We start from the raw sequence: 14,560 nt of genomic DNA on the forward strand, positions 1-14,560 counted from the left end.
CTATAAAGAAGACTGTTTGTGATTGGTTAATTTAAACTCTGAAAGACTTGTGAATGTCTATAAAGACTGTTTGTGATTGGTTAATTTAAACTCTGAAAGACTTGTGAATGTTTATAAAGACTGTTTGTGATTGGTTAATTTAAACTCTGAAAGACTTGTGAATGTTTATAAAGACTGTTTGTGATTGGTTAATTTAAACTCTGAAAGACTTGTGAATGTTTATAAAGACTGTTTGTGATTGGTTAATTTAAACTCTGAAAGACTTGTGAATGTTTATAAAGACTGTTTGTGATTGGTTAATTTAAACTCTGAAAGACTTGTGAATGTCTATAAAGACTGTTTGTGATTGGTTAATTTAAACTCTGAAAGACTTGTGATTGTCTTTTATGGATGTCTCACTCTGCTATATTTATCAAGCTAGCATCTGACTAGCCTTTCCTTGTAATATTGGTTGTCATATTGTGGACTTCAAAGTGTCAATCATGTCATTATTTTGCAGTCGCAACAGCAACAGAAAATCTAGACTTAAAAATCTATTGACAGAAAAGTGTTCAAAAGACAAAGTACAAAATTGCCTACTGAATTGTCACAATCTTTCCGATATGAATATGAGGTGAAAAATAAATTAACAAGCGCAACACCCGGCCCATTAATTTTTGGCTTCCCTCTCACTCTTCCCACACAATATACCTTAATAGTCAGTGCATCAACCTTTATACAATGGAACATGACAGAAATGGTTATGAATGTGAACGTGAATGGTTAAAAAATTCAGGTGCCTGCTTTCATACAATGTCATAATTTCAAATTCTCAACAGTCAAAACAGTACCATAGTCCATAATAATGGAATTCATTTTGTAGAATGCATGTTTGGGGTACTGTTTATGACTACCTCAACCTAAAGTCTTCACAGGACCACCTTCCTATTTGATGGCAATTTTCATCAACAGATTTTCTGCTGTTTTACCAAAACATCTATGACTATATTAAAGACAATGTTTTTAGAATTTGGGATTTTGGCTGTCATTTTGGGATAAAAGTATAACGCTTTTACTCAATGACAACTCATAAATTTAGCAGGTTCTGGACATGTTTACAAACATAGGGCCAAAGTCCCTGAAGCTACTATAGACATGGATACAAAATTAAGTATTTCCTTACTGTATGAAATTATCTCACTAAGGTCATCCTACGGACAAGTAAACTAAATATTAAAGCTGTCTGACCAGCGGTTTTGAAAGAATAAGCAACTCAACAGTTGACAGAGCTCTGTTGAGTTATGTAGAGAATAACCTTTTGTGACACATGTATTGATGAAGAAGGTGGATATCTTTGATTAACATCGTGAGTTCTGTTTAATAAGTTGAGACTGTACATACTCAGAGAAAGGACACTGAAGAGACAAAGGTTTGAAACTTAAGAAGTTCAAGGTCATCAAAAGCATTATAAGGAATCATGTTACACTTTCATTGCACTGTTTACACAGATTGCATAATTGCTATAAATAGCACATGAGGAATCTTTATACAGCCCAGCTTTACCATAAAAACCCTATCACTTTGACCACTCTTTTAATTGACCACTCTATTTTTTTCCTCAAAAAGTAATTTTATTTTATCCTTACCAAGTCAACCATAAATGGAAATTAGAACTTTCTCTATCTCTATCTCTATCTCTATTGACTATTTTGAGCAATTTCTTTTAGATAACATACAGGGCACAATAAATGACGGTTCAGAATATGTCAAAGTTGGGATTCAGGAAAGTTGCCTTTACATGTTTTAATCCTCCAAGATGGTAAGCATTTCACTATGAACTGTCAAAAAAGTTGAACTTTCTGATAATTCTACACTAAAATTATTTTGGCTTTGATGATTTCCTAATTAATTCAATTATTTAAAATCATATTAATTATTTTTTTCTGGGTGAATTGATAGGGTTTATACAGTACAAGAATTACATACAATGTAAGTCAAATTTTGACCAAAAATGACAAAAAATTCCTTAAAAATACAGATTTGCATATTTCATCACAATTTGAACAAGTCTAAGTTGGGTTACCCCTAGGGACCTGTATACCAAATAACAAAGCTGTCTGACCAGCGGTTATGAAGAAGAAGATTTTTTACCAAAAACACCTTTTTTGGCATTAATTTGCCTATTTTCAACAATATCAAAAAATTAAAAAAACAGTTTCTCAAAATCATATTTTTCATCTACACAACAAATATCAAATCAGTAAGTACTGCGGTTCTCAAGATATTTGAGTAGACGGACGCCTCACAAACGGACATACATACATACATACATACATACAGACTGACGACGGACGCCGGACGGATACCCATCCCAATAGCTTCTATAGACTATAGTCTATAGTAGCTAAAAATGAAATCAAATGGGAGGCTCTTAAATAACTTTTTTCAAAGATACATATTTGGACTTTAAACAGAACACACAGTGTGGCTCAGAAAATGTAGTCTGCGCGAAACATGATGTGATCATGACGAATGTTGCATTTTTCAGAAATGATAAAAAAAATTCATTTATTTTCAATTTTGGTTTTTCAAACTCACTTCTCTCTCCTTACCAGAAGCATCGTCCTTGAAAGATAACAGCAAAGTTTCTTATACTTCTGGTGGTCTAGATGGTGCATTTGCATTTTGTTAACAGGTGTGTGTCTCATATGAAAATTAGTAAATTTGCATGAAGTTTTGCAAGCTGCTAACACTGTGTGAAAATGTCGTGGAATGAAATATTATTGTGTCCTTCTTGACAAGTTTCATTTTCATAGTCATTTGTACAGGCATGAAAATACTTTGTGCATCCGTATGGTATTTATAGTTTCAGAATTCCCCTAAAAGAAGCCGACTGTTTTCATATTATCTGCTTTGTTAACATGTTACCTACTATTGGGAAAGCTGACTCCTTCATTCACATAAATTTAAGAAAAAGGGAATTTATGTAAAGACAACACAAATCCAAACAAAACTGCAATTTCTTTTAAAGATCATGATAATTGAAGAGAATTTTATTTAAGTGATAGTCTTCAAAAAATTTGCTAAAAGATGCTATGAACTCTTGTTTACCAACCACTCGAAATGGTATTGTTTCATCAAGATTGCTCACATTGTTTTATGATCACTTTAAAGTGATAAGAAAGATTGACAATGAAAGTAATATTGTGTGTCAATATGTATGACTGATGGTGATTGATTATACTGAAAGGTAAGTGGAAAATTATTGATTTGTGTACAGAAACAAATGAGGTAAAAGAATGAGGTAAAACATGAAGACGTTATCTCACGAGCTGGGATCTTCAAATCCACAGACTTACACTGGTATGTACACCATTTGGCAATCTGGCAGAAAAAAAGACTACAAAATGAAGTAAAAAAGTACATCAAATACAATGTAAGATCAGGCAAACTAGGCAGACATGCATGTCACAGACACAAGGTTAGGGGGCATGACAAGCATAGTTCTCTGGATCATGATTGGACAATATCCATGCAAGTGCATGCCATTTATGGTAAGAACAGGTTTCCTGTTTTGCATAAAACAGGCCACCTATCTCAGTGGCAATTTGTAAGACACCCTAAACTCACAGTTCAACAGCAAACAGTGGGTTATAAAAAAGACACTGTCAAATTGAAAGGTCAGTTTAGGGTTGATGGTGAACTCTACCTTCCTCTGTGTCCATGTCTGCCATTGAAGGATTATTGGTGTGGTGGAGATCTGACCCACCTGGTCGGCCACATCCAACCCTGATGCACAATGGTAACAAAACGTGCAGCAAGACATTCTCTGTTTTCTCTTGACTGTTGAAGACAGGCATCCCACCAAACACTTGCTCAAGCGTGTACTGGTCCTACAGCCGAACATTAAAAAAAATTGATGTCAAAATTGACAATAGATAATTACTCTCCACTATCTCTGAAAGATGGTTTCTATTACATACTATGGATTTTCCATTCAAATGACTTCACAAAATCATGATACTAGTACCTGATTATAGGCAAAAACTGCAGATCTGTTATAACAAACAGCAGAATGTAGAAGCGGTCAAAATTTGATTAGCTATTGAATGTTTTTGTCAAGCGTGCTTGGTGCAAGAATTTTTAAACAAGATGGTTAGAAGTACTTGTCCAGTAAAATACAAGCTTCATCTTTCTTTCTACTAAAATTTATGACAAAAATTTCTGGACAACTCTGTATCAATATTAATCAGAAACTCTGGCAGTGTTTTTCTATTGATGATTTTTGAGGAATCTTATCTTGAGACCAAGACCGATAAAATTGGATACAAATTCTGGAAGAGATGGCAATCTAATAGATGCAACAAACTCTTGATGACTACAACGGTGAACAATAGTTACACATTACAACATCTACATAATATTTAATATCTTTTCTTTTTTTAAGTATACAGGTATATTGAGTGACTAATTGTTGCATTTAAGGCATACAAACTTTGTGTTCTACACAGTCTGAATGTGCAAGGATTGTTCAAAATTTGAACTGCTTCCCTGACAGACAATGTCTGTTTCACATATTATCAGCTCGCTCCATATGATACATTTCAGATGTACTTTATCAATGAACAGTTGCCATGGAAATTGCCATGGGAACATCAAAATCAACAATTGAAATTTATAATAGCTCAAAATTTGTACCAGTTCTCTGATTAAAATTTGAATAATTTACACCTCAAGGAAAACTTAAAGCTATGATGTCCCCATGCCTGTCAATGGTCCAGTAAGAGAACAACTTTATATAATCCTGTAGGACAATATGTTTCCACTAGTGCAGTCCACCAGAGAGAAAATCTATTGACTGTGGTTTGCAGCAATGAATCCTACCATTACGTTTTGATAAATTGTCTCCCCTGAAGATAACAAATGAATGTGTCAATTGCTCCATGGGTCTGAAATTATTTACAAGACTCTCTGGACATTACACAGATCATCTGAACATCTGGAGACATTACAGCTTTAATTAAGGTTTAAGTACTCTGATTCACAGCAAATTTAGCATAAATTTGATTATAAAATGTGTGAAAACCTTACATAATGCCTTATCAAAGTTGTTCTCACTTTTGTTCACGAATACATGAAAACTTTCAACTATTGCTGTAATGAGGTGAGGATTAAAGGTATACTGTCACCTGCTCTAATTTTGCCACAGTTATCATGGAAAGAGAAATCTAACCAATCACAGATTTTAAGCGGGTGGCCACTTTTTCAAAACAGCGCCCTCACATGGGCATTTTGAATACCAAGGAATGCCTCTTTGACCATATATGGGCATATTAAGATTACAGGTGACTGTATACCTTTAACAACAAATTTAAATACTACATATAAATAGTTGCCATGAATATATGGCGTTTATGAAGACCACCATTGGAGCAGGATATATTGAAGCAAGTTCGGTTGGATTACGAGGCCATGTAAGCCAAGATTGTTCATTAGGTAAGGTGTTTACGTTCCTCATTATCACATTTATGCAGAAATTAGCTGTCATGGAGTTGAACATGGTGCAACCATTGTGACTAATATGACATCATTTGAAAATGTACGATATTGATAAAAAAGGTTCTCAGAGGCATGGACAGGAGTAAAGCAGAAAGAGACTGCAATATAATAATTCAAGTTTGCAGAATTTTCATTGTATAATATATCAATATTAGAAATTTAATTTTTGTTTTCAGGTCTACAAATTTGTGATACCAGTAATCCAAGGGCTATGAGAAATTGCACAATGGCCCGTGTTAAGTGTTTCCATTTAGAAAATCATATATCTAATGACACATTTTTGTAACAAATATTAAAATGTTACAAATATGTGACAGGTTACTTCTGAAAGGCTAGTACTAGAACCTGTGAATTGTGCATCCAATAACACAGTTATATCACCAAGCTGCTCAAGAGCCATGCAATCCTCACTTAGCTACAAGCAAGAATTCTATGCACATGTTTCTGACAGTCTGGGCAATCATCAAAAAATGCATTCTATATTGCATTCTTTATTAAAAGGGACAGTAGTTGTAACCTTTGATGAGATTTTTCACTATAATTGCTTTGCATGTCAGTCCATATCGCATCTTGAAATACCCAACATTCAGCTTATTAAGACAAAGTGTATTTGTCTAAAGTGCCCTGCTGTTCTTCACAATTGAATTGTTGTCCGGACTGAAATTCACTTGTCAACAAACACAATGCAGTTTATGCAATGTACAGACTGAGTTGACACGCTGAATACCGTGTGTATCTCAACATGCTTTGACAAGAACAACAAGTAACTTTTGTTCACATAAAAAATCGTGAAATCGTGAAAAATATCATCAAAAGTTGCAGCCATGTGGCACTGTCAAGAAGAATGAAGTGTGCAGGTCTCTGAGCGCAAAACAGGATTTGTGCACTGGAGAAAGAAGACATGTATTTGTAGTGATGATAGAGTAGGCATAACACTGCTGTATGCAAATAGAATGTACACATCTGCAAAGACTGTGAGTTACTGCAGAAGCTATCCACATTCAAACATGCCTATATGGACAATCATAGCCAGCATACACTGGGCTCTGTGGATACTTAGAACATGTACAGTGACCTAAAGATGATATTGATCACAGGGTCAGGTGACAGATCTGAGCAGGAGTCCTAAGCCATCTATAAAGCCAATGTTTTTGTTTGATTTTTTTACTGGCGTAGCAAAAGCAAATGTGCAGATGGCATAAATTCTAACAATTTAGGATATTTTCCCTCAGATAGACTTACTTTTTTTGACCTGGCTGATTTGCATCTAAATGTTTAAAAATTTGGAAAAGCTAAAAAAAAATCTAGAATGATTGGCCCATGAAAGCTTCCAGGCAAATAGAATTTTCAGCATTGATCACCGTTAACATATTTTCACTTTTGTAAATAATTTCAAAATGCTATTCCCAAGAACATTTCTAAAGATTAATTTGATGAAGGATTGCAAAAGTCAAATTAAACAATTTCTTTATGACATAGTATCGGTCTTCATGTACATATTTTAATTATCCACAATGCCTCACTAAAGAAATGCAAGATTTTCTCTCTCCTCAGATTCAAACATACTTATAAAGAACCTCTGTCTTTCGATGTTGAGGCTGTTCAACCAAACTACAACAGAAAAACCTTGTTCATAGGACATTTGAAATTCTTGGCTAGGGAATCAATTTGAAAATATGACACACTATGTTATAGCTCTGATAAAGCATCACTCTCTTTTCTCATTCAAATGTCTATGGTACTTTGTCAATCTCACGTTATCCTCTCATTAGATTGGACATCACAAGGAAGATCCACCTCAAAGCTTAAATGCACCTTGGGGAAAGATATTCAGATTCTCAAATTTTTACAATAAGTTTAAGTCTACTACTTATGAGGGCTCATTTTAATGCTCATAGAGTAAATAAAGTTTTCATTGTCTTATTTATGTGAATATCGAAATTGTAATTTTCCCCATAGAGGTAACACACAGTTGGCAGCCATTTTGAATTTCAAGTCTTGGTGACTATCAGGTAAGTTCTTTCTCTACTGCCAAATTTTGCTCGTTGCCCCCTGATTTTTTATTCTTGATTTTGAAAGAGAATGGTTAATGGTTTAAAGTTTCCTTACGGTAAGTTTGAGCAAAAGTTTAAGTCTTCCAGTTTTGAGGTGCGTACTACCTTAAATGAGGCAATGTTGAGAGTGACAAAAAATCAATCTCTGCCAAAGTCATTTTCACACCAAAAATTCTTTCTGATATTTCAATAAATGGAACACTAAGACGAAGATAAGTATTTTGGTTGACACAGCTCAATATCGAAGGAGCAATTCCACACAGGTTCACCTCATGTATCCATATAAATGTTATCAAACCGCACTGCAGCAAAAGCATGGATTTTCCACCATCAGCATGGGTAACAAGAAAGCTTATTCAAATGATGGCAAATGAAACCATGGAGATATGAAAATTACACCAATAATAAGATCAACAAAAAAGTAAACATTCTTCAAACATAACGTTTAACAAAAACTAATGTCATTGCTTGCTATGCATTTGTTTTTTTTGAGAAAAAAAGTTATGATGAAATCAAAGACTTGAAGATGCCTTATGTAGATTTTACAGAAAAAGTGGACTAACAGAATGATGTGCTTTTGATATTTACATTTATTTTTTCTTTTTCTTTAGCATTATCAAATAATTTATATGACTGTTAGCAGAAATTACTGGCAAGAAATTTATCGAATGTCTGAGCAGTATGAAAAATAAAACTTGAACGATTGTCTGTTAGTAATATGGTTTAAATGTATGTTAATATATGCAAATATGTAAATTTATGCATAGGATGTTTTATGCTAATGTCAGGATGCAAAAAAGCATCAGTTGATTGGATAAGATGAGAGTGAGATGGTGGTGCTTGTAAAGTTATGGTGAACTGTAGTGGTACGATGTAGTTTGTCAGTGCTGGTTGTCGTTACTTCAAAAGTTTGCCAAACTGATTCAACCAATCATGAACTGATGTGGCTTTTCAATTATGCAAATAGTATGCATAAAATGAGCCAATTGAATGGGTGATTATTTACTTGGTTAAGGGCAATCTGACACTACACTGAATGTGATTGGCTGAGATGAAGACATGGAAAGAAACAGAAGGTACTTCTTTCTCAGATGCAAATCAAAGAATACTAAAACCTATAAAACAAGAAAATGGAATAGACCACTTACATATTCATCAATTTGATTGGTCAAAGTCAAAAGAAACATTGATGCATTGGGGTCAAAGTGCAAATAAAATGACAACATTTGATTGACATGTTGTCCAGCATTTTGGATTTTGGGAATGAAACTCACATATTTTTTTGTTGCGTTCAGGAAAATTTGTGGCGTCTCATTTTGAAGTATCCACAAACCATACAGCATGACAACACGGAGAAAAATGATCAAACTTTTGTCATGGTGGAGTAAGGAAAGGGCAAGGATGTATTATCATTAATAATAATTAAATGTAATAATGAAGAGACAGTCAATTTAAAATGACAAATTTTTGGAGAGTTTGAGATTTGAAAATCTGACATGCAATGTGTTGTGTTTGTACAGACACGGAAACTTGCCTTCGGCCGTATCCAATCTTGCTGCCATAAGTAAAGGGAGTGTTCAGAAATCAGTCATGAAAGGTGGGTTTTTTTTGAAGGGGGAAAAACTGAATGAACGAAATAGGAAAACAACACCTTATAAAAGTCATTGTTAACATGCCAGGTACAGAAAAAAAACTGATGCTTCGGGATAAGAGGGATTGGAAATGAAAAATTAAAAAAGAAGAAGATACGTTTTCAAAAGGAGACTTAGAAGAATATGTTTGTTAGAAAGTGGATAATTTCTTGTTAGTGTGTGTGAGTAAATGCAGGATAGGTTTGTTGTGAGTGTGTAGGCAGATTTTTGTTTCCTTGAAACGACAAACACTAAGATTTTACTTCAGGAGGACATAAAAAGAGGTAAAATTTCTTCTTTAAACAGATATTTTATAACAGCAAAGAAAGAATAAACCTACAAAAAAAAATTGCAAGCATTTGAATCATATCAAAGCAACTTCACTCAAATTTATCAAACAGAAAAACTGAAATAAAAAACTGATGGAAAAATTCTGATAACCCACTGCACGGCATGCAGTTTAGTTTTTATTTTATGAGAAGCAAATAAGCTTTCCAGAGAAAAGAATTCAGAGTTTACTCGCGCTTACGTCTTTTCTGGCATTCACTTTTTCTTTAAAAAGCAAGGTAAAAAAAAAAACAGAAATAAAAACTTGCAAGAGAGTTGTAAATTACCTGAAATATTTACATACACATACATCAGCAACCAAAATATTCATTAGCCAACAGATTATCGGAAAGTATAAAATTTAATGGAATATTATATCTATATAGAAAGAGATATCTTACCCACTTATCACCATGCATTAAGTTTTAATACTTACTGCAAACTAAGAGTAGTTAATTAACTTTTCATTACCAAATGTTACCGGAAAAGCTCATACCTTTAAGCAATGCATCTGCATGGCCATGATCCGGACAACAGTAGAACAGAACACTGGAGGTGGGGTAAATTGGACTCCCCCTGTGGGGGACGACAGATGGATGAGGGGCATGCCGTCACTACCCCCAGGCTGCGATCCATCGGCTAGCACCAACGCTATACACACATTTATTAAACTCTGCCAGGATGTAACAGAGAGAACGAGAAACATGTTTGGAATTTTATTACTGATATAAAATGTCACTTTCTTCAAACCATTTGATACCTGAGTGTGAGAAATAACTTCATTCAATTGGTACTCTACAATCATAATGTAGATTTCTGTGAACAGTGAACGGTAAGAAGTGAAACAACTACTCCAGTCCCACTTACACCTATTGCTAAACAGTGCTGATTAAAAATGTTGTCAGTGGTTTATCATTTGTATGCATCCATAAACTTTGTTCAAACTTTCCACAAGACTGTCAGTAGTTCTGAGGACCAGAATAACAGTGGCACTTGCATTAGAACGGATATTTCATGAAATGAATAGCCTTGTTGCTATCCATTACCTCTGATATATGTACATGTACCTTTTGCAATTTGCACTGTTTTTCATATTTTACTGTAACATAATTCCAAAAGGCCAGTCACTGTAACTTTTGGTGACTTTTTCAACAGTCTTGGTTTGTAGCTCCAGTTCTCCTTCAACAGTCAAAAGCATTTTGAGAAACAAATCATTTAGCTTGTCAACAACTATACTTGTAAAATGCACTGTTGTTGTTTACATTTGAATTCTAGTCTGGACCAGAAATCACTTGTCAACAATAACAATGCAGTCCAAACAGTAAAAGCTGAGTTGACAAGAGTTGAATATTGTGTATCTCACCATAAATTGCAAAGTAGAATAAGAATTTACTGCCGTTGACATTGAAAAGAAAAAATAGTGAAAAAATTATCAAACGTTACAGCTACTGGTACATGAGTGGGCAGAATTAAAGAGCTTGAAGATAAGGCATTTTCCATCAGTAATTGACCGATGGATAAGTACTGTACCTTGAGATGCGGCAGATGTGCTATGATGTTCTGTTTACTCATGGTGAGGTAGACTCCCTTCAAGAAATTGGCAGCAGATTCCCAATCCAGATGGCGCTGTATTCAGAATGCAATATACATCAGAATTAATTCAGTCACTTTCTACAATGTACATGTGCTGAACAGATGTACTTTATTTAACACATAATACGCACAGACAATGCCAGATTGAATATGCTGAGTGAAATATATTATCCTATGTCTATGGTACAGCTGTAAGTTATATATTTGCGTAACTGTTACTGCCTTATTCTTGAGAAGAGTGACCATGTTCATTTGCATATAGGTGAAAGGTTAGCATCCAGACTGAGGATGCTGATTTGCATAATAGTAACAAACTAGTCAGGCAGTATATCATAAATTGATCAATGGTCTTTCAATGATTTCTCATATAAGAAATTCATGAAAGAATATTAAAATATTAAAATTCTGTGCATGTACAATATCCCAATGATGGCATTTCACTCCTACCATGGCCTATATCTTGGCACCTCCATCTACCCTTGAAAGATCAAACTGTTGCTATAACTTTTAATGAGTTTTTTTTTACTATTTTGATTTTGATGCCAACCATATTTTCTTATTCTACTCCCAAAAGAATGCTGAGATACACAGCTTCATGTCAACTCAGCTTGTACATGCATTGTTACTGTTGATAAGTGAATTCTGGTCTGGACTAGAATTCAACTGTAAACAACAACAAGCTAAATAGTAGGAGTTTTAACATGCTTTGGGGAGTAGTACAAGAATTTGCAATTGACGCAAAACAAAAATTGTGAAAAAAGCCATCAAAAGTAACAACTATTAACCCTTTAAAGAATGAAAATGAACCAACAGAACCTTACTCTGAGAATAGGTTTTTTGAAAATCTTGTTGAAGAGTTTATCCAGTCTTTTCAAGATGAGATTCAAAGCTGGTCTCAGCGCTTCATTCGTCCAGTCTATCAGAGGTAGCATCTCTGTCATGTATCTGCAAGATAAAATATTCTTAGATGATCCAATTTGCTCAGTAATAAATGAAATCAATGCACTTTCACCCTATTTGTCTCTATACAGTGGTCAAATCTAGCCCACAGAAGGCCATGAAGGTGTACCACATTTTGTTAGATAAGGTAGTTCACAACTCAAAATTGAAAGATGTTAACTTTTGGCCCAGAAACTTTAAGCCATTCTCATCAGAAATCAAGACAAGCGACCTAGCGGCCGATATAGCTCCGCTGTGTTTATGTACAGAATAACTATTTTTGACACATGTTGATGAAGAAGGTGGAAATCTTTGATAACTCAATGCAGTGGCCAGAAAAAAGTGGCTAAAATAAGCTGCAAAAATACAAAATTGAAGATTTCATCATACTTTGAATATATCACATCCGATCATTCCTAAGAACATGTCAACCAAAGCTATCTGATGAGTAGTTTTTTGAGAATAAAATATTCTGACCAAAAATGGCAACAATTGCCCCCAAAAATAAAAATTGCAGATTTCATCATAATTTCAAAATATCACACTTAGTTCATATATAGAAAACCTATATACCAAATTTCAAAGATGTTAGACCAGTACTTTTTGAGAAACGCATTTTTTGACCAAAAATGGGAAAAATTGCCCCCAAAATTCAAAATTGCAGATGTCATCATTATTTCAATAAATATCATTTAGTTCATCTATGGAAACCTGTATACCAAATTTCAAAGCTATCAGATAAGTAGTTTTGGAAATACACATTTTTTGACCAAAAATGGCAAAAATTGCCCAAAAAATACAAAATTACAGATTTCATCAGAAATTCAATATATATTACTAAGCTTATCTGTAGAAACCTGTAAACCAAATTTCAAAGCTATCAGACCAGTACTTTATGAGAAACACATTTTTTGACCAAAAATGGCAAAAATTGCCCCAAAATTACAAAATTGCAGATTTCATCATTATTTCAATAAATATCATTTAGTTCATCTGTAGAAACCTCTATACCAAATTTCAAAGCTATCAGATGAGTAGTTTTGGAAATACACATTTTTTGACCAAAAATGGCAAAAATTGCCCCAAAAATACAAAATTACAGATTTCATCAGAAATTCAATATATATTACTAAGTCATCTGTAGAAACCAGTATACCAAATTTCAAAACTATCAGACCAGTACTTTTTGAGAAATACATTTTTTGACCAAAAATGGCAAAAATTGCCCCAAAATTACAAAATTGCAGATTTCATCATAATTTCCAAAAATATCATTAAGGTGATCTGTAGGAACCTGTATACCAAATTGCAAAGCTATCAGATGAGTACTTTCGGAAATACAGATTTTTTGACCAAAAATGGGAAAATTGCCCCAAAAATACAAAATTGCAGATTTCATCATAATTTCAATAAATATCATTTAGTTTATCTGTAGGAACCTGTATACCAAGTTTCAAAGTTATCAGATGAGTACTTTTGGAAATACACATTTTTTGACCAAAAATGGCAAAAATTGCCCCAAAAATACAAAAATACAGATTTCATCAGAAATTCAATATAAATTACTTAGTTCCTCTGTAGAAACCTGTATACCAAATTTCAAAACTATCAGACCAGTACTTTTAGAGAAATACATTTTTTGACCAAAAATGGCAAAAATTGCCTTAAAAATGCAAATTTGCATATTTCTGCACAATTTGAAGAAATCTGAAATAGATCATCCCTAGGGACATATGTACCAAATATCAAAGCTATCTGACTTGTAGTTTTGAAGAAGAAGATTTTTAAAGATTTTTTTACCAAAAATGACAAAAATTGCCTTAAAAATACAAATATGCAAATTTCACCACGATTTGAACAAATCTGACTGAAGTCACCCTAAGTAAACTGCATATCAAATTTCAAAGCAATCGGACAAGCGGTTCCAGAGAAGAAGATTTTTTTACCAAAAACACCAAAAAATGCCCCAAAAATACAAATATGCAAATTTCACCACGATTTGAACAAACTTAGGTGAGGTCACCCCAAGTGAGCTGCATATAAAATTTCAAAGCAATTGGACTTGCGGTTTCAGAGGAGAAGGCAATTGTTGACGGACGACGGACGACGACGGACGACGGACGACGGACGACGGACGACGGACGACAACGGAAAATCAACCTATTTGATAAGCTCCGCGTCGCTGACAGCGGAGCTAAAAAAAACCACCATGCCAAATTTGGTATTAGAGACACAAATTACCAGTTTAACAGTGTTGTCCTTATCTTTAAAAGTAGCCGGGTAATTTAAGAAAGTAGACGGGTGGACTGCGAGGGAGCGAAGCGACTGAGCGGCGAGTGAGCGTTGCGTATGAGGGGGGGGGGGGGAGCGAGCGCGAGAGGGGGTTACCCCCCTCTGGAAAGTCGAAAAATGAAATTTTGGAGTGGAAATGGTGTTCTCTGGTGGCATCTGAGGTGACATTTAGCTGAGACTGAAACA

General features: G+C 34.3%; 1 protein-coding gene across 8 annotated transcripts in view; it reads right to left on the minus strand.

The window, feature by feature from the left end:
• Nucleotides 1-14,560, minus strand: part of LOC139119319 (protein unc-80 homolog) — a 182,207-nt gene that overhangs the window by 12,909 nt on the left and 154,738 nt on the right. For 6 of the 8 annotated variants that reach the window (XM_070683075.1, XM_070683076.1, XM_070683081.1 and 3 more), the window contains 5 exons: nt 11,965-12,088; nt 11,081-11,176; nt 10,047-10,223; nt 9,127-9,147; nt 3,689-3,872 (listed from right to left, as the gene is read on the minus strand). In XM_070683075.1, the coding sequence (XP_070539176.1) occupies nt 3,689-3,872; nt 9,127-9,147; nt 10,047-10,223; nt 11,081-11,176; nt 11,965-12,088 (602 nt within the window). The remainder of the gene's footprint in view (nt 1-3,688; nt 3,873-9,126; nt 9,148-10,046; nt 10,224-11,080; nt 11,177-11,964; nt 12,089-14,560) is intronic. The other 2 variants (XM_070683080.1, XM_070683078.1) reach the window with 2 other exon arrangements.

This window comes from Ptychodera flava, chromosome 19, assembly GCF_041260155.1.
Source record: "Ptychodera flava strain L36383 chromosome 19, AS_Pfla_20210202, whole genome shotgun sequence".
NCBI lineage: Eukaryota > Metazoa > Hemichordata > Enteropneusta > Ptychoderidae > Ptychodera > Ptychodera flava.